This window comes from Pteropus alecto, unplaced genomic scaffold, assembly GCF_000325575.1.
Source record: "Pteropus alecto unplaced genomic scaffold, ASM32557v1 scaffold276, whole genome shotgun sequence".
NCBI lineage: Eukaryota > Metazoa > Chordata > Mammalia > Chiroptera > Pteropodidae > Pteropus > Pteropus alecto.
In genome coordinates this window covers 5,385,680-5,413,454 of record NW_006438074.1, presented here as the reverse complement: position 1 = coordinate 5,413,454, position 27,775 = coordinate 5,385,680, and the positions used below count along the sequence as shown (strand labels likewise).

General features: G+C 42.0%; 1 protein-coding gene and 1 pseudogene across 4 annotated transcripts in view; both read left to right on the top strand.

Moving 5' to 3' along the window:
- The window catches only part of ZFYVE26 (zinc finger FYVE-type containing 26), a 55,963-nt gene extending 34,023 nt beyond the window's left edge, over positions 1–21,940 (top strand). For 2 of the 4 annotated variants that reach the window (XM_025049130.1, XM_025049131.1), the window contains exons 28-41: positions 1,002–1,138; positions 4,055–4,086; positions 4,725–4,861; positions 5,794–6,014; positions 8,781–8,928; positions 9,191–9,400; positions 9,890–10,108; positions 12,543–12,740; positions 13,407–13,606; positions 15,023–15,164; positions 15,455–15,514; positions 16,759–16,941; positions 17,546–17,590; positions 19,893–20,284. In XM_025049130.1, the coding sequence (XP_024904898.1) occupies positions 1,002–1,138; positions 4,055–4,086; positions 4,725–4,861; positions 5,794–6,014; positions 8,781–8,928; positions 9,191–9,400; positions 9,890–10,108; positions 12,543–12,740; positions 13,407–13,606; positions 15,023–15,164; positions 15,455–15,514; positions 16,759–16,941; positions 17,546–17,590; positions 19,893–20,096 (2,136 nt within the window). In that variant the 3' untranslated portion in view covers positions 20,097–20,284. Of the gene's footprint in view, positions 1–1,001; positions 1,139–4,054; positions 4,087–4,724; positions 4,862–5,793; positions 6,015–8,780; positions 8,929–9,190; positions 9,401–9,889; positions 10,109–12,542; positions 12,741–13,406; positions 13,607–15,022; positions 15,165–15,454; positions 15,515–16,758; positions 16,942–17,545; positions 17,591–19,892 lie in introns of all 4 variants that reach the window. The other 2 variants (XM_006915148.3, XM_015591948.2) reach the window with 2 other exon arrangements.
- On the top strand, positions 7,071–7,189 carry LOC112482447 (annotated as a pseudogene).
- Positions 21,941–27,775: the final 5,835 nt, after the last annotated feature.

The following is a 27,775-nucleotide window of genomic DNA, read 5'->3' as shown; positions in this document are numbered from 1 at the left end:
GTGTCAGTCTCCAACTTTATCTGCAGGAGAAATGAAAAGAAATCTCTAGTTCAAGAGCCTGAATTTATAGTCACCTCATGTCCTCAAGAGACTATTGATATTTTCAGAAGAACTACCAAATCTGAATCTTTGGGTTTATCTTTAACCTAACCAAAGTGTATTTTCTGGATTCAGACAAGTAGTAATGCATTCAGTAGCCTTAAATTCTAAAATCTTTGCCATTCTTATGAAAAAACAAAAAAGAGGCAGACTGGTATATTAGGAAGAGTCACCAAACCATCAGGAGATCTTGTTCCTAGCTCCCCTGTCTTTCACAGTGAGACAGGTAACCTGGTAGTGGTTACCTGTGCTGGCTCTGGAGACAGAGGACCTGGGTTCTAATCCCAGCTCTGCCACTTATTAGCAATGTCACTGTTAACTTTTTCTGTCTCAGATGTTCACTTGTAAACTAAGGATGATATGTTACTTTGGCTCACGGAACTGTAAGGACTAACTACGATACAGATGTTATCAAACTTAACACAGTACCTGACTGGTATATTAGCTCAGTGCTTATGAAAATGGTGATATAATTGCTCTGTGTCTGTTCCCTCATCATCTATAAAAGAGGTATAATATGTCTATCAACATCTTATAATGAAATGAGGCAGTACTCGTGAAATATTTTGAAAAAACACTTTTTCTTCGTCATCAATACCATGTAAAAATCTATTCTGCTTTTGCTGAGAAAGTTACTTCTTCCACAGTTTTCTTGCTGTGTCTTCACATGTTCCTCCACAGATAGGTAGAACTTATCAGGGGCTATTGCAAAACTGCCTGGGATATGGACACCTTTGCTCATCAGCTGAGTGTTCTTTCTCAATAGAGGCCCAAGCATCTGGTGTTCTGAAAAGTCACAGAGGCTGAGACCAAGGATAAATAAGTTTACAGTTATACTCTCAGTTCCCACAATGTCACCTTCTTTCCTCCCCCTTCCTTCTCTTCCCTGTGCCTCTCTTCAGTTTAACAGACGTCATCATTGTCGCCGCTGTGGCCGGCTAGTATGCAGTTCCTGCTCCACTAAGAAAATGATTGTAGAAGGCTGCAGAGAGAACCCTACTCGCGTGTGTGACCAGTGCTATAGTTACTACAACAAAGAGTGAGTGTCCTGCTACAGGGCTGCTACGTTATTGACCAGTGCACCCTCCCCCAGGTCCTTATACTCCTAGGCGTGTCATTGCAATCTGGAACAATCACAAAAAGTTTTAACAACACTCACACTGAAATGCCATTAACTCTACAGTGAAATGTTTGACCTTGTTCAGAGAAACTTCTAAGAAAAAGGTAGGGGTGAGAGCAAGCCACGTTCAAGGCTCATATGATCTGTCTGAGATTAGGACACTTGGTTCTTCAGTCCAGCCCCTGACTGATGTCACTGATCTTAGTTCACCAACATCTTCACCTGTTTTTCAGCCACTCTTACTCTAGTAGTCTCAACTGCACTCAAAGGGACATGTTTATAACTGCTGAATGTTTGGATATCACTTTCATCATATTTAATTTAGCTAGTCATCCTAGCTTGTTATTTATGATTAAAGGAGCCTTTTCACTAATCCTTTGCTTTCCTACACAGTTCACCTGATGACAGGTTTCAGAAACTGCTCATAAATCTGGCAAGACAGATCAGGACTGTATGTGGTGACTCAGTATTGCTCAGTTTTTTCCACTGCTTCTAGGAGCAAAGGAGAGTGAAACTAAGTCTCCTAGAGCACATAAGCCAAAGCAACTATCCAAAAGCAAAATTACTTTGCATTCTTTGTGTTTTCCTTACAGGCTTAAATAGATTTTTCATTCTGCTCAACAGTATAATAGCTTATACGTGTTTTTGTTTTCTTCTATTTAAAAAAATTTTTTTTTAGTTAGAGTTGACATTCAATATTATATTAGTTTCAAGTATACAGTATAGTGGTTAGTCATTTATATAATTCACGAAGCAATCCCCTGTTTGTTTGAAAATTAACATTTTTTGTCATTATTTACCATGATAATTACTGATCTTATAGGAAGGAAGACATGCATGCTTATACTACCGTTTCTATGACCCTCTCAGAGTGAGGACAGGGGAATTATCCAACCACTATACCACTGAGATTTAAAATGAGCAGTTAGTATTGATGGGGATTCTTTCATTCAGCAATCACTCAGCAACAATTACTTTGCTCTCAAGGAGCCCCTATTTTAGTGGAGGAACAGCCTACAAGCAGACCACTGAGTCACTGAATAAGTACAGTGCTCAGGAGGGGTTCCTAGAGATGTGGCACCTGGTCTGAGCCTTAGAGCAGCAGTCCCCAACCTTTTTGGCACCTAGGGCTGGTTTCGTGGAAGACAGTTTTTCCATAGACTGGGGCAGAGAGAATGGCTTTGGGATGATCCAAGCCCATTACCTTTATTGTGCACTTTATTTTTATTATTGTTACCTTGTAATATATAATGAAATAATTATACAACTCACCATAATGCAGAATCAAGTGCCACCAGATGCAACTGTACAATTGAAGTACATCAACTCACTTGCCACTGTAAAGCCTGCCACCAGATACAGCTTAATTGTCTTTTGCCATTTACTGATAGGGTTTTATATGAGTCTGCAAGCAATTGATTTATTATGGTCTCTGTGCAGTCTCTACTAATGTTAATCTGTATTTTCAGCCACTCCCCAGCACTAACATTACTGCTTCAGCTCCACCTCAGATCATCAGACATTAGATTCTTTATTTTTTTACGTTTATTGGGGTAACATTGGTTAATACAATTATATAATTATATAATTTTCAGGTGTACATTATCATATGACATCTATATATTCTACTATGTGTTTACCACCCAAAGTCCAGTTTTCTTCAGCTACCATATATTTACCCCATCTACCTTCCCCTCTTCCCCTACCCTACTACTAACCACTAGTCTGTAGTCCTCTGGTAACCACTAGTCTATAGTCCAAGACATTAGATTCTTAAAGGAGCACAAACTCTATTGTGAACTGCGCATGTGAAGGATCTAGGTTACACACTCCTTGTGAGAATTTAATGTCTGATGATCTCGGGTGGAGCTGAGGCAGTGACGCTAGTGCTGGGAAGAGGCTGCAAATACAGATGAAGCTTTGCTTGCTTGTCTGCCGCTCACCTCCTATTGTGTGGCCCAGTACCAGTCTATGGCCCCGGGTTTGGGGACCCCTGCCTTAGAAGACGAGAAATTAGTAGGATAATGAGCCAAAACAGAGCATAGCCCAAAGTGAGAGGAACAACTGCAAAGGCAAAGGTAGGAGAAAGTATGTCATTTGAGAAAGTGTATATAGGTAGGTGATGGGTTAAGGTTCTGGCTGGTGCACCTTGGCAGCTGAGCATTTAGGCAATAGCACAAAGGCTTGGAGCTTGCCCTTTGGCAACATGAGTTGGAGTTGACTCAGGTCATGACTTAGGACTCAGGACTTGGGCTCTGGCTTATGGCATTGGGACTTAGTGCTTGGTGATGCCAACTGAAGTTGACCAGAGCCAGTGGCAGAGTGGATAGGACTTTTACAGTTGACCACAGGTCACAGGCACCAGAAAATGGTCTCAAGGGATAGCCAGCTCAGGTCACAAGGGGCTTTGTCTGCTGAACTGCATATATGGAATATTTTTACCCTGAGGAGCTACCAAAGAATTTTAAGCAGAAGCATAATGTGACCAGATTTGCATTTTTGAAAGCTTGCTATAGCTGCAAAGTGCAGAATAGGTTGACAAAATCAAGGAGACCAATTGGGAAACTTTGGCAAAGGCTCCAGCCATAAATGATGAGGGCCTTCTCTGAGGCAAGGATGAAAAGAGAGATGGGAACATTTAAAGGGATATTTAGAAGATGGAATAGACAGGAAATGATGAGTGATTGTCTGTGACAAGTGAAGGAGAGAAAAGAGTTTTGAATAATTCTCTCATATCTCACCTGGGTAACAGTAAATGTCAGTGTTACACATCAAGCTCAAAGCAAAGAGGAGGAGGACAGATTTAGGCATTTCATTTTTTCTTTCTGTTTCCAGTGTGCCAGAGGATAATCCAGCACAGCCAGAAGGTAAGGCTGAATCACATTCTCTGTGACTCTGTTTATATGTTCAAGTTGGCTTTTCCTTCAGTTTCAGCTACAACTGATATCCCTTAATGGCAACTCAGTCCAAATTGTTGGCCAAGAAAAATAGTTGGCATTTCTATCAAGCTGTTTTTCTTAGTTTATCATCACATTAATCTGTCATACTGACCTATTAACTTTTAGCGTTGAGAAGGCCAGCAACCAAAAATTTGGTCTTTAACTTTTAGTAGGTTCTTTCTTTCTTTCTTTTTAGTTTTTCTGCCTAGGTTCCCTTTCACCATCTTCCTACTTCCAATGTTCCCTCCTTCTCCCTAGATAGTCAATATTAATAGTTTGGCAGGTTAGTTTTAGAGTAGCCAATGGCTCAGCCCTTTATTTGAGAAACATGTATCTTTCAGGGTTGTATGACAAATACCATAACACTCATCTCAGGTCTCCCCTGAGGTGGAAAGTTTAGGGTGCTTTAATTAAGTCTCCTAAAGGCAATCAAAAGGACTAAGGAGAGAGAAAAGGCACTCAGATAGCAGGCAGTTATCTGCCTGCAGCTCTTGCCAGCTCACTAGACTGGGCTAGACTGGATTGCAAGCCAGTGACTGACACACAAATGGCATTTCTCTTCTCAGCACCAGATAGTTCCCAGAGTGAAACTCCACCATACTCGGCTGTAGTGAGAGTCCCCAAAGCACCTGCGGTGGAATGGATTTTGGACCTGAATGAGGAAGAAAATGAGCTGGTGCGGAATGAATTTTACTACGAGCAGGTAATAGCAATAAAATTTAATGGCCATTTGAGTTTCTTTATTGATGGTAGTAGTAGTATGGCAGGAAATGCAGAGATAGGTGAACACAGCCTGGCCTTCACTTGCTTACAGGGCAATGATGTGGGAGCTAAGACAAGTAAACCAGTAAGGCAGAAAGTCAGGAGCATCTTGGGAAATGCACAAGAGGAGATCAGAAAGCCTTGGTGAAAAGGTAGCATTTAAGATGAGCCTTGGAAGAGAGGTGAGAGTTTTAACAAGCAGAAATTTGGGGGTTGTGAGCAGAGCAAGGATAGGGGAAGGACAAAAAGTGCAAAACTAAAACATCTGAGCGAAGGCACTGTCAGAAATTACAGGGCATGATAGGGAATTGGAAATGGTTTAACTTGGAGGGATAGGGTATTCATAGGAAGATAGAAAATGGTAGGTTTGAAATGGGCTATTTATACTTAGGGCCTTGAATTCTGCAGTAAGGAATATGTACTTGGTAGGCATCAAGGACCATGGAAGGTTTTGAAATAAACTTTTGGAATATTGATTTAGCAGCAGTGTGTCCAGTGGCTTGAAGCAGAAACTTGTTGTGGTCAGTCAAGCAAGGTGACTATCATAGTCCAAGCCACCAGTAAGGAAGACCTGTGTTAATAGGACAATAGACTGAAAAAAGGAAGGGACATATATGCATTCCCAAGAAGTAAGTAACACATGAACAGCTGTCTTCTTCCTAGGAAGGGGACAAAACCTAACAGCCAGAGCTTTGGCAGTGCTACTTAGAACATCAGAAACTTGTTTAGTTCCACTTCTGCTTTGCTGTGGGATTCTGGCTTCTTCCTCCAGTGTTTTTCAAGCTTCGTGAAATAGGAAAAATAATTCCTGCCATCCAATTACATTTGAAGAATGTTTTGGTTCCTGTTTCTCTCTCCTTCCACCCTGGCCAGGCACCCAGTGCTTCCTTGTGCATTGCCATCCTGAATCTGCACCGGGACAGCATCACCTGTGGCCACCAGCTGATCGAACACTGCTGCAGGCTGTCCCAGGGCCTTACCAACCCAGAGGTGGATGCAGGGCTGCTCACAGACATCATGAAGCAGCTGCTCTTCAGTGCAAAGATGATGTTTGTCAAGACCGGCCAGAGCCAGGACCTGGCTCTTTGTGACAGGTAAATGGCGGTCATTTCTATCCAGCTTCTTTTTCTGACCCTACTAAGTTTTCACCTCACCATCCTCTCTGACAAGACATACTGAAATGTATGCATCTCAGTTTAATGTTAATGCAATGCTTTTACCAAATCACAGTGCTCTTCTTCACTCCACCTTGACAGACTGTGTCCCTCTCTTACCCGGAGTGGATCTTCAAAGCAGGGTATTCTCCAGCTACACCCAATCAGAAAGAAAATAAAGACTCTGATTAATCTGTAATTAAATCAATTAAGGGGAGCACTTTTAATCTCTGTGGAATTTTCTGGCTCATAAAGAAGTGTCCTCCCTGAATGGCCAATGCTTAGTCTTGACTAAAACTCTACCCTAATCTTGACCAAGTTCAGACTGTGGCCTCGGGGGGTTCTGGATAATAGGTCTATAAAGTACATTGGGGATTGGTATATCCCTGTGTCACAGGTAGGAACCTGAGTCATAAAGTAGTATTTGTGGAAAAGGCATTATTAGGCCTCAGGTCCCCCACACTATCTGCTCTACATCCCTTCATTAACTAAACAATGAAAACTCCCAGTTCCCAGCATATCCACCCAGATGCGTGACTCATATAGTGTGTTCTCAGCACTTGGTCCCAGCCAAATATGGGAGTTGAGAGCATAATCTTCGAAGTGTAAGTACCTCAAGCACTTCCTCAGAGTACTTGCTGACAAGCTCACCAGATAGCTGAGTGCAGTGAATCTCAGCTTCACTACTTCCCAGCTCTGTAACCTTAGACAAGTCTGTTAACCACTCTGGGCCTCAGTTTCTCACTATAATACAAGAATAATAATAATACTTATCTCATAGGGCTGTTAGGATAAAATGAGAGTATCCATGTAAAGAACTGAACCAGTGTACTCCAAAAATGTTAGTTTTGTTTTATTTTTTTTTATTAACAGAAACCAGAAGGTTGAGACGACAAAGGGTAGTCAGACAGAAAGTGAAAAGATGTATAAAAGAGTTAATGTCACTCTTTTATATCAAAAGACAATAGATTTTTTAAGTTTAAAAATGAAGAAATAGTTTACGGACATACCACCCTGAACAAGCCCGATCCCATCTGATCTCGGAAGCTAAGCAGGGTCAAGCCTGGTTAGTACTTGGATGGGAGACTACCTAGGAAGACCAGGTGCTGTAGGCATAAAAAATAAAAAATAAGGGATTGTAAGCGGACAAGGGCTTTGCAATATGTGAGGTCAACCAAGGGTTGCCTCGCCTAAAAAAAATAATAAATAAATAAAAATTGAAAATAAAGTGAAGGAATAGATATAGCATATGCTAAGTAAAGTTTTTAAAATAACCACAAAAAGAACAAAAATCTACCAATTTACCAGAAATGTAGAAGAGGGGAAAAGAACAGAAACACCTCCATATAGCAAAAGGTAATATGTAAGGCAAAAGTAAAAGTATTCCTAAATATATCTTGACTATCAGTAATATAAATGAGATAAAGTTTTATTTAAGGAAAAAGACACTACGATTGGGGTTGGGGGAACAAATTTAACATCAAGTCCAATACTTCACTAGTACAGATGGAGGAAATATTCGCTTTAGTCTGAGAGCAGCAGAAATTAAAAGAGTCTTCGCTTCACTAGCATTCTCACCTACCCCCAGGTGCATTGGGCTTCAACTGTGGTTTCAGATTACACATTCTTTCTCCCCCACCCTGGATTCAAATGTACTCACTCTGGAGAATGGCTGCCTTTGTGCTGGTTTTGCTGGTGGGAACGGATTCATCTCTCGTGTATGTTTAGCACCCCTAGTTTACAGAGTATTTTTCTACTTTTTAACTCATACTTCCCTCTGATAGACATTTAAATAAATAAATAAATAAATGTTAAAAAACAAATGTGCAATACTTTATAATATTGAATTTGCTTTTACATACTGTACTCTTCTACTCCATCCCTCAGTTGAGAATCACTGATGCACTAAATTCTTTTTCAGAGAAATCAGTGGACAAGTCAGGATACACAGGGGTTTTTGCTAAAATTATAAGATTTAAGAACTTCGAGTGTATGCCTGTTTCAGGCAGCACTAGACAGAATGATCCAGCTCTCTGGGCTCTCTGTTGTTATAAGGTTTTTGCAGTCATCAGGCGTCAGGAGTAGATCATAGGTGGCAGTCCTTGTAGGCTGTCATGATAGTCCATCCTTAGCCCAAGGCAAGGATGTCAAGTCCAGGAGACTAAAATGGATCAGGATGCCCCTGCCCATAGGCACCTGTAGGAAATGGTAGTGATGTGACCTCTGACCTGACTAGGAGTACAGGCCATTGATACAAGCTCTCTCCCAAGCAAGCAGGATTCAAAAGAGCCAAAAAACAAATAGATTGTGAGCCTCCCAACATTCAATGTAAAGGCTTTGCCTCAGATAGAAGACCTGAGTGTCTCTACTCCATGTATTAATATCTAACATTTAACAAGTGCCTACAAAGTTCCAGGTAGTATCCTAACCCCTTCTACTTGGGTTATTTCCTTTCTGGATTCATTTTACAGGTGAGTAAATTTGAAGCAGAGAACTGTTAACTAACTTGCCTAAGATCATAGAGCTGCTAAGTGATGGAGTTGGGATTCAGAGAGTCTGACTCCAGGGTCTTCTCTCATAGTATCTATGTACCTCTAGATTCTCATGATCACATTTCACATTGGAAATGAAATAGAAAACCTTTAAGCAGCAACTATTAGTAAGACTCTGTGGAGCTTCATTGCCTTGCCCTTTTCATTCCTGTAGCTACATCAGCAAGGTAGATGTACTGAATATTTTAGTTTCTGCTGCCTATCGCCACGTGCCATCTCTGGATCAGATCTTGCAGCCGGCTGCAGTAACCAGGCTAAGGAACCAGCTTTTGGAAGCTGAGTACTACCAACTGGGCGTTGAGGTAAGGCAAAGACAAAGCTTACTTCTACCCCACTGTAATGAGTTGCTTTTGCCTGGCCTTGCAAACAGATATTGCCATCTCTCAGTTGTCCTTGGCCATGGGGAAGTGTCTAGGGCATGACCAGTTTGCCAATGTGGATGTAATGGCATGTTTGAGGGGGTTGGGGGTAGGTGGTTGGCAATAAGGGGATACAATAGGTCTTAAGAACTCTCAAGCCTTGATATAGGGTACCCCTTACTAAAAGAAGCCATTTTTCCTCCAGGTCTCCACAAAGACTGGGCTCGATACCAGTGGGGCGTGGCATGCTTGGGGCATGGCCTGCCTCAAAGCTGGGAACCTCACTGCTGCACGGGAGAAGTTCAGCCGCTGTCTGAAGCCCCCTTTTGACCTCAATCAGCTGAGTCATGGCTCAAGACTGGTACAGGATGTGGTCGAGTACCTGGAGTCTGCAGCAAGGCCACTCCTATCCCTGGTAAAAGCACAGCAGGCGGAGGGTCAGCTCAGGGTAGGAGGCCCAGGAGCAGTAATGACCTGGGAAAAGGATCAGCTTCCACTCAGCTGACAGTGGCAGTCCTGGCTCAGAGCCGCCAGGCTTGGATTTTATTCTTTCTCTTATATATTGTTAGATAAGTTAACTGTGTATGGTTTGATAAGTAATATAGGGTCAATTTTTTTTTAAAGCAAGCTACAGAAAACTATTTTTTAAATGATAAAAATCACATATCTCATACCCAAACTTTAGTAGTATTTAGATTTTGGTGAATTTTCTGTTATGTTTTTGAATGAAATTGGTGTTATACAGTATTATAATATATAGAATTTTCTATCCTGTCTGCTTTTCTACCCTTAAAACTGTGAGTATTTTTCCCATACTTAATATTCTTTGAAACCTGTAGTTTCAGGGGCTGCTAAGAACTTACTGAGTTCCATTTTTCCCTCACACTCTCTCCTTTCCTGTCAGCAAGACGACGAGTACTTGGCCACTTTGAAAGAGCTGGAAACTACCCTTCGGACCCACAGCCTCTCTCTGGAAGTGATTCCTGAAGGGAAGATAATGAACAACACTTACTACCAAGAATGCCTCTTCTACCTGCATAACTATAGCACCAACCTGGCCATCATCAGCTTCTATGTGAGACACAGCTGCCTGCGGGAAGCTCTGCTGCACCTCCTCAACAAGGTGGGCCCACTCAGCTTTAAAGGGCGTGGTAACCCCTTTAAATTTAACCCGGTGTTGAGCCATGAGATCACCTCTGGCAGAGTCAGGTCAAAGTGGAAAATTCTGTCTACACGAATCATGATTTGATGAGTGTGCAGTAAGTCTTAACCTGGATTCCAAATTGCCCTTCTGACTGGCGGTGACAAATTTCATCCCTTCTCCCAAAACATACAGCAGAAGCAAATAGTAGTGGTGAGCAGGATCTCTGGAATAAGATGTTTGGTATAAGTAATTTGACTTTGGGCAAATTGCTTAACATATCTCTGTTTCCACATATCTCCCACCTACTCTGGAACTGTGTCCTGCTGCTGACTCAGCTGCTCGTCCATTTGGTGTTGTTACCACAAGGACCAGGAGGCAGCCATGGCACAAATCTTATATTTGGGCCCCAAATAGCTAATGGAAGGAGAGAGAGTGTGCTTTCCTCTTTTCCCTCTGACATCCTCCGCCCTCCTCCCACAGGAGGCCCAGTCACCATGTTATTTCTTTGGAGCCATTGTTGAGCAAAGTCAGGACTCTGTTTCACCATGACCCTTTAGCGTTCTCTTTTTTATCTGAATGCTCCCTGAAAACTTTCTGAGGAATTGACCGATTTGTACCAAATTTCATATAAAATTAAAAGAGCTCAAGGTATATTTTAATTTCAGTCTGCCACCCTAATTCAGAATGACAGCCAATGAGAGTCTGCAAATAGACATACCCTGTAGGATTGCTCCAAGTGAAGTCAGTGATTCACAGTCATAGTAACCAGATCCCTACACTATTGCCTTAGCCACTAACCAGGTCTCAACAGTACTTTGCAAGAGTAATTTGAAAGTTATATTATTTGAAGTTCAATTGCTAACTTTTTCCTTGTCTTCAGTTTCCAAATGAGTTTTGAAGTAAGTCAGATTAAGAATGGAAATCACCCGGTTCTGTTTCTTCCAAGGGCTAGTCAAGAGAGTTAAGCTGCTTACTTACTTATCTTGGTATAAGCTGACGACAGCATTGCCTCTGCTTTACATTTGTCAGAGCTAGCATAGAAGCCTTCTTTTATCTCCTGTAATCACAATTACCCTTGACCTTAAATATCTCGCCTCAAACAAGTAGGGAACAACAGGGGAGGAAAAAAAAAAACATTGTGAAAATTACCACTAAACCTAGATCATGGGGGACATTGTATTCCCAGCCTAGTCCCTGCCCTTTCACTCCTTTACCTATCACTCTGTCCTAAAGCGAACTTTCCAAAACATAAATACACATTATGTGTGTTGTTCATAATTCATGCTGTTCTCCTCTCTAGAAGGCCACGGGCTGAAGTCCAAATGCCTCAGCATGCATGCCGGACCCGCCAGGATCAGGCTCCCTTACTTACTCAGTTTTTTTTCACCACAAATCCTACTTATACCCTACATTCCAGATTTACCAAATTACTTAAATTTTCCTGAATGTACTATATTTTCTTATCTCCGTGAGTCTGCATGTGCTGTTCCCCCTGCCTAGAATGCCCTGCCCCTCCTTGTTTTCATGAGAAATACTTGTTTATACCTTCAGACCCTCATTTTGAGTGTTCAAAGAACACTCAAGCAACTTTCATCACCTCTTCCTGTACGCCACCATTATAACTAGGACATAGCTCTGTTGCTGCATTTATCTCACTGGATTGCAACTATTTATTTACAATTATGTCTTCCCGTCTATACTGAGAAGGCCTATATTTTTCTAATCTCTGTCTTCAAGCACCTGGTCTAGTTCCAATTATGAATGAATGCAGCGGGAAGCTCTGCTGCACCTCCTCAACAAGGTGGGCCCATTCAGGTGGGCCCATGGATAGCTACATGGATAAAATGGAAGTTCTTAAGAATTTTACCTTATTGAGCTGATGCCCCTGCTTCTCAAAATCAGCCCTTCAACTGTTAGGTTAAGTTTGGATTTTTTAGTCAAGAACAGGAAACAAGAAAGTAGTGGGGAAAAACCTGGAGAGGGTGGTGTCCTGGAGCCAAATAAAGAAAGATTTTTAAGGAGGAGGAAGCCATTAGCTGTATCAAAGGCTATTGATAGATCAGGTGGAAAACAAGGACCGAGAATTAACATTTAGATTTAAAACCTAGAGGTCATTGGTGACCTAGGGCCAGTTTCAATGGACTTCTGGATGCAAAAGCTACATACAAGTAGGTTCACAAGAAAATCACAGAAGGTGAATAAGAGACAGCATAGATAACTCTGTCAAGGATCTTTCTGTAAAGGGAAGGAGAGAGTGGAACAGTCACAAGAGTGGGATTCTCAGAAGTATCTGTGACACACCAAGGTTAAAAAGCACTGTTCTAGGAGGACGCTGAAGGAAATTCAGAATGGATCCCAGACAGTGCCAGACCTAGGCTCAAGATCTCTGCCTTTTTGCTTTGCCCTGCTCTAGGAGAGTCCTCCAGAAGTCTTCATAGAAGGCGTTTTCCAGCCAAGCTATAAAAGTGGGAAGCTACATGTTTTGGAAAACTTGCTAGAATCCATTGATCCCACCTTAGAGTGCTGGGGAGAGTACTTGCTTGCTGCCTGCCAACATTTACAGAAGAAGAACTACTACCACATTCTGTATGAGCTGCAGCAGTTTATGAAGGTAAGAGCAGCCCCAGCTTGCCTTCTACCCCTGTCACTGATGCCTCGCTGTGCTTAAGGGGCAACTGCACAAGATGAGGGAACAAGACTGTTGTTCGGTCCCTCCTTGCTATCTGACTAATTCTAGAGCAAATCCATGTTGCTATCTAACATGGTTAAAGTAATATTAGGATTTCCATCCTCATCCTAAAGAGGCGAACTTTTATCAGTAATGGCATTCTTCAATGCAAAGGTAAAAAGACAGTTTCAAGATTAACATGCATGAATGCAGAATTCATAGGAATAGTGGAGAAGTGTTTTCAGAGAAGATGCATGAAGGGAGAGGGAATAAGTTTCTTCCAGTCTAAGGGTTGCCAGTACTAAATCATAGAGAAACTGAGTTATTTCATGCCAAAGTAAGAGTGAAGCCAAGTTGAACAGATAATCAGAAGTACCCATTTTAAGATCTCTTCTGTGGTGGAATAATGTCCTGCCCAGGAGCTCAGCCAGTCAGTTCGCTGCAGGATCTCTTGGGCCTAGGAGTGACTGATAAAAGTAGCAGTACAGCTGGCAATGGGAATGGGTGCTAGCAATCAGGCATCATGGGTGAGAATCAGATCAAAATTCCCCTCACACCCTCCAGTATCCCTGACCTCCTTTGACCTGAAATTTCATCTTTCTCTTCTAGGACCAAGTCCGGGCCGCCATGACCTGTATTCGGTTCTTCAGTCACAAAGCAAAGACATATACAGAACTGGGAGAGAAGCTCTCGTGGCTGCTTAAGGCCAAGGATCACCTGAAGATCTACCTCCAAGAAACCTCACGCAGCTCTAGAAAGAAGAAAACCACCTTCTTCCGAAAGAAGATGACTACAGCAGATGTGTCAAGGTAGCTCGGGGTTCAGGGAACAATTAAGGTGGGACAGAAAGACTAGAACTGAATGTCTGTTGGTGATGAAGCTGCTCTTGCCCATCCCTCTAGAAACTGCACATTAAAAGGAATTTTTTCTTATTACTCAGTCATAAAAGATGAAATCTTACCATTTGTGATAACATGGATGGACCTAGAGAATATTATGCTAAGTGAAAAAAGTCAGACAGAGAAAAACAAACACCATATGATTTCACATGGTATCTAAAGAACTAAATACACAAACAACATGGTATCTAAAGAACTAAATACATGGTATCTAAAGAACTAAATACACAAACAAAACAGAAATAGACATGGTATCTAAAGAACTAAATACACAAACAAAACAGAAATAGACTCATAGATACAGAAGACAAACTGATGGTTGCCAGATGGAAAGGGAATTAGAGGCTGGGTGAAAAGGTGAACAGATTAAGAAGTACAGATTGGTAGTTACAAAATAGCCACAGGGATATGAAGTACAGCAAAAGGAATATAGTCAATAATATTGTAATAACTATGTATGGTGCCAGGTGGGTACTGAATTTATCGGGAGGATTACTTCATAAATTATATAAATGTCTAACCACTATACCGTACACCTGAAACTAATATAAAATAATATTGAATGTCAACTGTAATTGAAAAATAAAAAATACTATTTTGAGCACTCAAAAGAATAACTAATAAGGATTATTCCTGGACCACAGTGTCCAGTGCAAGCTTGGAAAGCCTACAGAGGAGCGAGCAGAAGAAGAGGAAAGTGGGGGGAGATTGGGATCACATGTTACAATTACACTGAACTCTCATCCCCTTACAGTAGGCAAAAGAGGTCCTGCGTGATCTGGCCCCTGCCTGTGTCCCTCTTATCTCCCAGCTACCCTCTTCTTCTTTGCTGAGTATCAGTCACACTGGCCTCCTGCGGTTCCTTCTCAGCCTTTATGCTGCTAAGACCCCTCTGCTTAGAAAACAACATCTAAAGTAAATACTCCACCATTACTATTTATTGCCTTCATAGACCCAGTTGCTAGATATTTTGTGTGTTTGCTCATTTTTCAGCTCTCCTCAGCCTGTGAACTCTGTAAGGACAGCTTGACCTCTTGACCTCTGTTGTTAGCAGCACATAGATGCTCCATAAATATGTACTGATTGAAGGACTGGACCTTATCCAGTCTCACAGAGCACCTTAACTACTGTGATTCTGTGCAGGGCACTAGACCACCCTTTTTTTCTTGTCACAACTACTTAGAGGGTATTTTGGTCTCTTTTCCATCCACATTATTTCTTTTGCCTTTTCCATTGCCATCTCATTATGACCTCTCAGTCACCAGCCCTAGTCATGTTATTCCTGAAGCCCCTCGTGAGGCTAGACTGCATCTCCTATCACCATAGGCACATGAACACACTTCAGCTGCAGATGGAAGTGACTAGGTTCTTACATCGGTGTGAAAGTGCTGGGACCTCTCAAATCACCACCTTGCCTCTGCCAACCCTGTTTGGAAATAACCACATGAAAATGGATGTTGCCTGCAAGGTACGTACACTATTTCGAAACTCCAGCATACTATTTTTTCAGAACGTTATCACAGTTACAATCATCTAGTTATTATTTCAGTTGTTTGTTTGATGGCTGCCTCCCCAATAGAGTGCAAGCCACAGAAGGCTGGAAAGAGAGTCCATTTTGATTACTCTTGTATCCTTAGTGCCTGGCACTTAGCAGAGTCTTAACAAATATTTGTCGAATAAATGGAGACCCTCATTTTTAATTGAGGAGTTACTCCAGTAATCATTGCTTCAGTAAGCACATTTCCCTCTCCTTTTCAGGTCATGCTAGGAGGGAAAAATGTAGAAGATGGTTTTGGAATTGCGTTCCGTGTTCTGCAGGTATGACTTGGATAACTCAAGATTATGCTGAGGGTGATTAGCACCTGATTACAATTCCATGAAAGATTATTCTTCAGAAAATTTTTATCCCAAGAAAAGCAGATTTACATGTATATCAAGGATGAAGTCAAGGAAGTGGCTATTATAGAACTGGGTCAGATTCAAGACTCTAGGCCACTTTACCAAAAGCCAAGTAACCAATGACAAATTCATCAAAACCTATCAAGTAAATACCTGTAACCAGGTCTAAGAATTCCCCACAGCTGTTTCCCTGCAGAGCCTCTGCTCACCCTCACAGAGGAAGTGGTCAATGAGGGTGGGGGTTTCTGTTTGCCAGGAGGGGCCTCTGGCAGCAAGGGTTTCTCCTCCATCCTTCATCTGCCCAGGAGCTGGCTCAATGAGTACATTTTCTACTGCTTGTGAGATGAGGACACAGGTATGACTATGGCACTGGAGCAGAGGATGGAGCAAGGTGCTGAAACCACAAGAAGCAGAATCTCCAGATCAGGACCACCACACAGTTAGTTACACACAGACACTCTGAGGACCATCGCTCTGGGCTAGCAGGGTCTTGAACTTAAGCATTATGTGTCTCTCAGGGATCAATGGCTCCATGAACCACCTGTCAGATTTCTTTCTTCCCACCCATTTTCACTGTTGGGCAAAGCTCTCCACACACAGATACCCCTGGTGGTCAGGCAGAGCCACAGCTCCTCCCAGGCCCTGTGGCAAGGATTGTCCTAGAACAGGCTTAAAATGTTTATCTTGTAGTTTCCAGCAAATCGGTCTTTTGGTGAATTGGTCTGTTTCCAAACGCTAAGGCACCAGCTGTCAAGGGCAGCAAATACCAGCCCCAACATTTGTTTCCCAAGAAAAGGTGATTTATTAGAAAGAAAATGAACTGGTCTTGGAAATTTTTTTTATTAAAATTATTGAGATGACATTGGTTAATAAGATCAAATAGGCTTCAAGTGTACAATTCAATAATACATCGTGTATGTATTGCACTGTTTTATATATTAAAGTTACGATTTTTATGTTTGCTTCCTAAATGTCTACCTATCTCCAAAGAGGAACATTTTGCTTGTTTTTTGTTTGTGTGTTATATGTATGTTTTCTATTGCGACTACAATTAATATGGCTTATCTACACCAAGCATAGTGGAAACTTTTTAAATGTTACCTCCCTTCCCGCTGTCGATGTCCCTTGCCACCCTAAGCCCATCATCCCATGTTCTGTTCTAGGACTTTCAGCTGGATGCTGCCGCGACCTACTGCAGAACTGCTCGGCAGTTGGTGGAGAAGGAGAAATACAGTGAGATCCGACAACTGCTCAAATGTGTCAGTGAGTCAGGCATGGCAGCCAAAAGTGACGGAGACACCATCCTCCTCAACTGCTTAGAAGCTTTCAAGAGAATTCCATCCCAGGTGCGCTCACTCCCATACCTCTTGGCTCGTCCATCTGCTTCAGTGCCTCCACATCCCCCTCTTTATTTTTCTGTTCACTGTAGTGTACCTGAAACTCAATAAGATCCTTTTATCTTTCTGACCCTTTGTAATAATGGCCTCACCCTTCCCTGGAAAGAAACTTCGTGGTAAAAACCTCTATACCCAGAACATGGCCCTCAGTATCTGTTTCTAGTATTGTTTGCACCCGGAAGTGTCTATGGGCCAACAGAGTCGAGCTTCTCCCTGTGATTTAGAGGAGGTCAAGGTGGGCCCGCAGATGGCCTCTGAAGCATGTTGCCTGCAGAAATGTCCCCCTGTGGCTTCTTTTTGGGCTGCACAGAGCCACATGTATTTGTGAAGGCCAAGGACAGGCCTCTTGGGAATTGTTCCTTCTCAAATTCCTAAGCTTAGTATCATCATTAGATTTCCTTTGCTGCTCTTACAGCAGGAGTTGAGTTTAAAAAGAGTCAGACAGGCATCCCCACTCTGGAGTCAGAATGTCTGGGCTGAGACTGGATCGGGCCCCAGTTCCCACAGTGGGGACTCTGTCCTCTCACGGCTGCTGTGTTTCTGTTTTGCACAGGAGCTGGAGGGCCTGATCCAGGCAATACACAATGATGACAACAAGGTAAGCAGAATTGTCTCCAAACCCTGGTGATGCTTGCATACATCACCTTAGGTTTGCTTTGTCATCTTTATCCTTTGCTCCCCATGACAGTTCTATAGCTTCTTAGTTATCCATTTCTGGAGCTGTGACCCAGATAGAAGTCCAGAAGGGAGGGAATAGATAGGGAACATACAGACAGTGACCGCAAGAGCCTTTGCCATCCTATTTCTTTATCCCCAAGACAAACATGTTTTAGGCTGCTCTTGAATCTCCATTTTCTATGGAAGTCTTTTCTCAGAGAGGCTTAAGAAATCCCCCAGTTCTATCTTCAGGTGACTGATTGAATGAGGTTCTCAAAGTGGGCAGCATTTCTTTGTCCTGGAGGGAAAGGGTATCCTATACAGTAAGAAAAAAACCCACCCAGCCCTTGACCAACAAATATCACTGGTATGTCATTCTCTGGACCAGTCCTTTCCCCTGCGGCCAGTGATCTCCTCCCTGTTTGGTAGGAAATTGATGCGCCTTCGTTTCACATTGTCTTTGTAAGGAGTGCCAACCAGAATAAAAGTATTCTCAGCTGCTTCTATTTGTGGCTAACCATAGCCTTCCTCACCTGCCATCCAGAAGAAGGCGTGCAGGCTAGGAGAGGCATGGGAAAACCCAGCTGACTGCCCTGGGCACTAGCAGTGGAACGATCCAGCAGCTGAGTCCCTCATAATAAAGCCAGTGTCAGGCAGACATCCTCTTACACAGCCAGAGCTGCTCACATGACAGTATTGTTATCCCTGGAGTGAACTTTGAGGGTATTTTTCATTTGAGGGGTTGGAGAGAACATGTTCTTAACATTTCTTCATTTATTTCTACAACATCCTGAAGAGATCCTATAGAAAGTTTGGAATTCTGGCATTCTGAAATGTGGAGAATTCTTTTCCTAGAATCAAAATGAGAACCCAACAGCCAGGTCAGACACCCAGGTTCCCTGATTCCCAGACTGCGGTCCTTTTCCAAGCCTTCGGTGAGCCTCCCACTCAACTGGACTGAGGCTTTGTTCCTGGAAAAGATGTGCACTAAAATCTAGAGTGTCGTTATTACTTTTAAGGTGTTTTTCTTTCAACAGCTTTTCTAATGCATTTAAGTGATCTCAGGCCACAAAATCTTTCCAAAACTCAGCTTCGTTCAGTTCCTACTTCTGGCAAAGTGCCCTCTTTCTCTTGGTAGGAATTTTGCCAGCCACTTGTGTTGTATATTTAACATCCATAGGTGCAAAGTGGAGCCAAAGGCCTGGATGAGAGCTAACACCCTGAGCAGCAGGTAGAGATACCCAAACAGCAGAACTCGATCACTTTAGTGAGCTCAGAATATGCCAGACATCTTTCAGCTGTAGGAGATTTTCTGTAATTGAGCTTAGGAAAAAAGACTTTAGTGACCAAGACAAAAAAGAATAGGGAGCATTGAAATATGAAGAAAGAAGAGTCCCTTCCAATCAGGAAAAGCAACTCCTAGTGGAATCAGCTTATGAGGGCTTTGCTGGTGGCTGGCCTGGAACACTGACTAATCAGGGAGCTGCTAGTGAGATCGGGACCATTGGAGGAAGGGGTTCTCATCTCCACCAAGTTGGGGATCCTTGAGATGGCGGGTAGGAGAGACACCTCACGTACCCAAAACTGAGCTGCCTCCGATCCAAACTACAAAAGTTAGACCTTTTCTAATTAAGGTCTAACTTAATCTTTCCTGTTAAAAGATTTTAAATTTAGCAGGTTGAAAACAGAAAAATCAAGAAACAATCTATGTGAGACAGCAATAATGGTTCTTTCAATCATTCATTCATTCATTCACTTGAGGCATACTTATTGAACATGCCAGGGCACGAGGAGCACAATGGTAAAAAAAAGCAGACACTATTCCTGCCCTCATGGAGCTTAAAGTCTAGTCAAGAAGGCAGACATCAATCAAATAATCACCCAAATAACTAAAATCGCAACTTGTGGGCAGTGAAGCCAGGAGGAAGCTGGAGAGCCCAGGATAGTGAAAAGGTGGGCCTCAGAGGGAGTGGACAGGCCAGACTCTGCCTTCCTGCTTGCCTTCTTCTCTTTGAAATTCTTATCTTATTTGTAATAACTTTTTGCACTTTAAAATAACACAATTTACTAGCCTAGTATCCTGACATTTAAAGAGTTGCTATAATGTAATAAAAGGCAAGACTGCAATGATTGATTTAGTGAGTGAGAAGTGATAGCTCTCTGGGCTCTGATGCAGCACTGTTTATTTGCTGGTGATTCATCGGTGACATTCTCTTTCCACTGTCTCTTATACCCATTGCCAGGTTCAGGCCTACCTGACATGTTGCAAGCTACGTTCTGCCTACCTGATTGCTGTGAAGCAAGAACACTCACGGGCCACAGTTCTTGTCCAGCAGGTGCAGCAGGCTGCCAAGAGCAGTGGGGATGCTGTAGTGCAAGACATCTGTGCCCAGTGGCTTCTGACAAGCCACACCCGGGGTGCCCATGGCTCAGGCTCCAGGAAGTGATCGTGGACAGCAGGGCCTGAGAACTGTGGGACAGAAATGATGGAGATGCTGTCCACTTTTTTCCTGTGTAGTAAGACCTTCCTTGCTCTGCCCAAGTTGGAAAGAGCTGGATTGGATCCTACTTGCCGTCTTGAGCAAGGACAGGACCTTTCACGCAAGTGCCATGTTTCTGTAAAATTGTGGAATCTGTGTGTGTCTATCTGGAGATGGCCAGTTCTTTCTACCTCAGAGTGAGTGAGTGTATGTGCACAATCCTGTGCACTCATGTTTACACCCAAGCATTTCCGAACAAATGAAACTCTTCTACTGAAAAGAGGCACTTTATTTTAGACTTCTGCCGATCTGAAAACTTTCCCCGCACTTTGGTTAGAACCCAGGCCATCCCATTTGTGCACAGCTCCTCCGTGTGGAGATGTTCCAGCAGCTCCTCATAGCTAGGAGAGTTTACAGAGAATTACAGAGCAGTGACAGAAGGATCACCTCTTTTCTCTTCCTTCCCTTCCCAAAATTCAGAGACAGCTTTGGGGCACGTGCTACCTATGGATTAAAACTGCTCCAGGTGTCTCCTCTCACAAGCACAAGGAGTTATCATGAGTCCTTGGATGGTAGTCTAATCAGAAGGGTCCTCCGGTGCTGGCCTCCAGGAGCTATGGGTATACATACAAGTGATGGTGTCTGGAACCCCAGACACGGGTGAGATGGGCACCATCGAATTCATCCAGCAGGGAGAGAAAGGTGAGCCTTTCCAAACAGGAATGCAAGGGAGTTGCTTGCAAGCACAGAGCTGGCTTTTGTGAATATCCCTGCTGCAAAATGAGAGAATGTGGCTCTCTCTGTGAGAGTCTGGGGAGAAAAATGGATGCAGGATCTTAAGATGAATGGCTAGACTTTGCCTATTTTGTTACAGTCCCATTTGTGCCCCTTAAATTGGTTAGGAAACCACTTCTTCTCTTCTGCTTCTCTTCAGAACTGATGGATGGATATGCAGAGAGCCACAGTCATTGAGAAGACAGTGTAGTTCTTATCTTGACAGAGGGAGTCAAGGGTTTGCTTTGGAGGTGGGCCTGTGGACAAGAGTAAGAGGAGGGGATGCTGAATAGGTCCCATCCAGTTGGTGAAACTAGGTGGCGTGCTCCTTTAGTGTGCACTGGCTTGTCTTCCCACCGGAGATGTGATGTTTTAGAAAGGGTCTGTCATACTCAGTGACTTGGATTTCCAAAAAAAGGGACCAAGAAAAGCTCCGCAGCTCTGAGCCTCTCACCAGCCAGAGCTCAGCCTGTTGATCTCACATTTGCTGCTGATACAAATAAGAACTACAGGCCGAAGTCAGTGTCTCTGGTGCTTAGAATCCCATGGATTTCTTTCTGAGCCAGGTTTTTGATAGTAAAATAAACAACTATTATGGGCACCCATCAGATTCAAAGCTTTGGTCCTATTAGAGAATGAAAAGACTGCAAAGAAAATACTAGATCCCTTTTGACAAGTGGCTTTTCCTTCTTCGAGTTATAGAATGTTTCTGTCTCTTAGGAAATGTTATTCCCTGGTATCTGCTTGCCCTTCTGACTCTGCCCTTTTTGCACTGAACATAGCACTTTACAAGAATGGTTCGCAGATCTTGCAGCCCTTAATTTGGGATATTAAACCAAATTTTCCTGACTTTTTCCTTTAACTCGTTGAACTTTAAAATAGACAACCATTGCCTAGACTGACATAAGATGAGGCTAAAGGCCTTTGAGCATCACACTGTGGTCTCCAGGAAAAAAAAAAAAAAACTCTAATGCACATGTCGAAAGGTTGAATGTTTTACTACAAGCAGCCACAATAAAGTCTCTGCCCTACCGCTCTCTTAGCTTCATGATTTCTTTGTGCCGTGATGCCCTTACCCCTTCCCTTTTTGCCTCATGTTTTGTGTGGAGAGGAAATATGAGTGGGAAAGATCAGGTGACCCTCAACTCTTGAACTTCTCTAAATGATTCCCATCATAACTAATGACTTTATCTCGAATTTCCTATGTGTTAAAAGTATTAGTGGGGGTAGCTCCATAGTGTAATGGTTAGCACGTCTGCTTTACACACAGAAGGTCCTGGGTTTGTGCCCTAGGTGAAGCCACAGACCATACCCCGGGTGCGTGCCGCAAGCATGTAGGAATAGACGCCCCGCCTTCAGAGATCTAGTTCTTAAGAGGAGAAGGCAACATCCGTAGGTCAGGGGTGGAAGAGGGGTTGGGGAGGGATTAAAGAAGGGGGGGAAAAAGTGTTAGTGTCCTCTCTACCACCAGAAAATTTCTTTTTGCTTCAGTTGGGGTAGTGGGTGGAGATCAGTTACATATTCATCAGGTATAAAAGGGAAGAGAAAAGTCCCTCCTGTCCCCTGTCTCCTCAGACCAGTTCCCTCCCAGAGGCCACCAGTGTCACTAGTTCCTAGTGTACAGTTCTAGAGCTATTTGATGCATAAATAGCAGTAATGACGAAAGCATTCCATGATGGAGATAAGCCATAAGTATTTAACCAGTCTCTACTGATGGACAGTTTAGGTTGTTGCTATCTTTTGCCACTACAAATTATGCTGCACTGAATTATCTTGTCCAGAACACCCTGAGTCAGAGGAGATGTGTACTTAGTAAGTATTGCCAGTTGCCTTCCAAAGAAGTCACAGCAAATGTCCCACGAGCAGTGTAGGACAGTGCCTGCTTTCTCATACCCCTGCCTCAACGGTTATCAAGCTTTGCAGATCTTTGCCAGTCTAGTGAATGAAAAATGATAACTTTGAAAATTTTTAAAAAGCTGTTTGTCATTTTAAAAGTTCTATGTGTCTTTTTAATATCAACCAAATTGTGAATCTTTGAAACCAAGTTAGGGTCTTTGGGGAAAGTAGGACTCAAACTTAGCTTAAATTTTTTTCTTACGACCCTCTTAGAGCATGTGTTTGCAGTGCGATACTTTGAGCCATGGACAGTAGCATTGCTGCCATTATCTCCTTTCCCCAGAAACATGATCTCATCCAATTTTTCATTTAAACACACACATACACACAAACGAAAAGTAATGATGAAAGTACACCTGAAAACCACCTTGTGTAGACATGGCACAAAGATGGGTCACAACAAAGAAAATTGGAACGCCCAATCTAAATCTAGGCTAGGGGACCACTGACTATGTTTAGAAACCTGAGAAACTCCAAAGTTACCAGATATCTGGTGGGAGCTTAAGCAAAGGAGAGCAAATGCTATCAAACTCACTTCAGACTCAAACAACCAAATCTTAGTAGTCACAGCAACCCTGAGGGAAATGGCCTTTGCTTGGTGGTTATCTCTCCACAATGATAATGTTGGCTAACCCATCCCCAGAATTCTTCTACAATATATTTATTCAATATTTGGTTACTGAATGGCTTCTTCAGTGGAGTGCTCCCCTGCTCCCTATTTCTTCATGTTGTTATTTCTGCGTAGAACCCTTCACCACCTCCAGTACCCCACCCTCCAGTCTACTGTTGTCAAAACCCTTTCATCAAGCCCATTTCAAGTGCCATCTCTACAAATTATTTGCTTCTCTTGCTGTCCTCTCTCTTCATCCCACTGAAAGGCTAAAATTCTTCAAGCTTCTATCCATTCTCTCTTGAAACTCTTAACTCTCCTTTGCAACCCCACAGTTTCAGCAATCATCTTGATTGGCTGAGTTCAAAACCAAATTTGTCTGCCTAAACTCTTCTCCACATCAGACCTGACTTTTGACTTCTTTTCGGGACTCACCCACGTGACTAAGCCGCACCTAAAAATATTGGCATGTCCAAAATATAACATCCTAATTCACTCATAACCTTATCTTCCTCCTTCAGTAAATATTAGTATTAATAGTATTATTACTACTGTGCATGCTGCCCAGGTTAGAAACCTCAGGGGTTCTCTGTACTGACTATTCCCCCTCCTCATTCAACAATCATTCAAGTACCTACTGTGCATCAAGCACATAACTAGTTGAAAAACAAATCCTATCCTACCTTCCCAGTCAGAAGGTACTTCCGCTTCATCACCCTGCTTCAGGGCCTTGCCACTTCCTCCCCTGACTGTTGCAGAAGTCTCTTTTCTTTCCCTGAACTACCTATCCAAAAGTTGCACCTCCTATCAACTCCATATTAATAAATAACATTTCTAGAAGAGTAAACAGACTTCTCTATAATCTTCAGGTATGGGAAGTCTTTCTAAGCAGATGCAAACCCCGGAATCCTTGGAACATGTAATTATTTTTATTATGGTTAAAATATACATAACATAAAATTTACTTCTTTAACCCTCTGTGTCACTTAAAGCTCTCCTATTCTGCCCACTTGGCAGTCAATTTGTACTTGTCATTTATTTACCTTATGGGCCATAAGCTCTTTGAGGGTAAGGACCATCTCTTGCTCACATTTGAGTCACCTACAAATTGTGCATTATTTATCAGTAAATAAAAATTTATTGAATTAAATCATATAGAATGTAGCATGATCTGAACCAGATATAGTTGAGAAAGTGAAACATTTTGAAGTTAGCTGTTCAAGAGCCTTTTTCCATACTCTAAGTTTCTCAAGGTCAAATGACCCATTTCTTACCTTTGGCTTTTCCTCATTTCTTTTAGATTCTTAGATGTGGCATGTTCTTTGCACCTTCTGAGCCTGCTGCCTGCCTGGACCACTTTTTCCCGCCCCTTCCCCTGTTGACTCATCCTTCAGGTCTTGCTTAAACTCGTGCCACTTGGTTCAGGAAGTATTCTCTGATCTCTTACCCCCACCTCAGACTAAGATGAGTGCTTCTGCAAAGTGGCTTTATAGTGAGAGCAGGAACAGGAAAGATCCAAGGAGGGCAGCAAACAGAAACAGAAACTCTATCTTTAAAGAAACTAGGAGACAGTTGTAAGAGAAATTTATAATATAAAGATTCAAAAATGGATGGAGTGACACTTCTTCTGCTATAGAAGCTGGAAAGAAAGAAAATATGAATGGCATATAGGTAAGTTTGTTGGTTTGGTAGCAGAAAGTTGAGGGAGTTTACAACTGATGGTTTTCACGTTCTCTATGAAGTCAGAGTAGAAATCACCTGTTAACAGTTCAAGGGAATTAGTGGGTTGAGCATCTTGAGAATATGGAGAGGACATAAACTAGGTATTGTAAACTCAGAGACAGTTTCACTGTGAAGCTTCTGAAGCTTCCCCGGACCCCTGTTAGTAAAGGGAATTGCTGGGAGTTGCATTCTAGTTGGAGAGGGGAAGCCAGGTTGCTATCAGAAAGCACTTTTATGCAAGCATTGCTGGTAAACTGCCTAAAGAGAGCTCAGAGGACCTTACATTCCCACGGCTCCAGTTACTCATGTTTGTTTTTCTCATTCTAGATCAACATCCACTTTTGTACCTAATTTTCTATCTGTGATTTTGTATTCTCTTCCTAAGATATATAAGCTTCTCTGGATCCATCGTTGACCATAGAAAAGGAAATGAGGCAGTACGGAAAGCCCATTTGACATTGAGGACAGGTGACTAATAGTGGCTCCATTCTGCCAAGTTGAGTAATTTTCTCGAGCAGCACTCTTAGCATATAGAAATCAAAGCATTGCATTCTTCTGTGCTTGACCTTTGCTAGACAGGGTGATAATGGGGCCAGAGAATTGGCAAAGGAGAAAGCTGGAGGAGAAGGAGGTTGTGTTTGGAGTGGAATGTTAGAAGTTAAGGTATCTGAGGAGCAGCAAGTTCATGTGATAACGAGGTGTCTTGATATGGTCCTTGTCGTGGGAATGAAAGACTAAAGAGGAGTGAAGAAATTCAGTGCTGAGGAGATCGAGGAACCAGGTCTGAATAAACCTGTGTCACACTTTCAAATACTAGTTCTTTGGGCAATCCACATATACCACAGCTACCACCCCATTCACTTAGTCTTCTTACAGTTCCATGTTGTTATTTGAGTTGAGATACTCACTGTCTAATCATACTCTCTCAGATACCTTAGGAGGCAACATTCTCATGTTCAGTAAATACTTGATCTTTCTTTCATGCCAGATTGACATTAAGCCTCTATGGTAGACATGGGCGCTGGCACATGAAAGGGGCCTCTTTCCTGGGAATTCTCAAGGCTGGACCCCCCAGTGCCCATGTCAGGAGTATATGAAGAGCATTGTCCTTAGGCCCAGGTAAGAAGGACTCCTTCTCTTGGTCGTGCACCTTTAAAAGCCCTACATTTCACAAAAATGCACCAGAATATAGTAAATTTATTTAAGAACACCTGAACATCTCTGTTACTGAGGCTCTGGCGTTTAGTTCTGACATAACAACCCAATAGCCTGAACATTTGCTCTCATGACTAACACTATTTAAGCCCCAGGAAAACTCATCTTGACTGCATTCACATGCTTTGAAGCTGCCACTTCTGAGTGCGGGGAGAATTTGAACAGGGGGAGCAATTGGGGAGAAGAAAAGCCAAATGAACTTGTCAAATTCTTCCCCAGTGTGAGTGTAGTAGATACTTGGATTAAAACTGGTATCATGTTCAGTACTGTTGAGTGTCTATTTTCTTTTCTCTCTTCATATACTAATGTATGTGTGTTTGCAGCACTTGTATATTCAGGTTAAACAATAAATAATTAATGTTGCTTTTAAATTGATAGACTTGTACATATAGAGGAAACATGCATTGTTGACATTGGCAACTAAATGGACATTGAACATTAGAATCATGAATAGTTCTGTTTTTATAAAAGTTCATAGAAATAAGTTTTCAAAAATTAAAAAATTAGCTTTACTGAAATAACTGATTTAAAATGATAGTCATAGCAATAATGTATTTTGCCTTTTAATTTTTGATAGATAATTTAACTATTTTAGAAGAAAAATAACCCAAGACATTTTTAAATAATGTTAATTTTGCCTTTCTTTAATTTACATTTTTGTGAAAATATGTTTAAATTGCATATATTTTGCATATATATTGAATACAATTATATTTTGTATTTTTTTTTAATTTCTTTAGTTGCTGCCATTAGAACACAAAATACTAGATGATAAAAAACAACATAATTAATGATTTTAATGAAATCAAAGCTATGCGGACTAGAGCCACCTTCCCACTCCTATCCCTGCATTGAACTGTGATAATAAAAAGTAACTTTTTATTGTATTAAGCCACTAAAATTTAGCAGTTTGTTATATCAGTTATCTACTCCTGTCAGAACAAATCGTGCTTCATGCTCTGATTTCTCATTTCTGTGATCCTATCAGAACAAATCCTACTTTCTGTTTTATGATCTTCTCAGCTGATTGAGATGAAAATTTGAGTGAACATCTGTGAAAGTATGCCAAATCTATTTACACTGTACTGGGAAGTTAGATCAGTTATCACTGTGGATGGTAAAATTAACAGAAGGTGACGGATCTTGCAGTGGAGAAAAATATAATGAAGCAGTTGTCAAAATTTCACTTTACAGTTGAGGAAATTGAAGGTGATGAAAGCAGGTCAGGAAGACATCTGCCTTAGATTACCAGGAATGATCTGGGGAAAGTAAGTAAAAAATAGTAGAATGTCAGCAATAATGCTGTTCTATCAGTTAGGACATAGACTTCAATAATGAGGACAATTTATTGTGTCACGTAACAGGAAGCCTCAGGGAAGGCAGTTCCAGTCTTTGTTTAATTCAATGACTCACTACTTTTTTATCATTA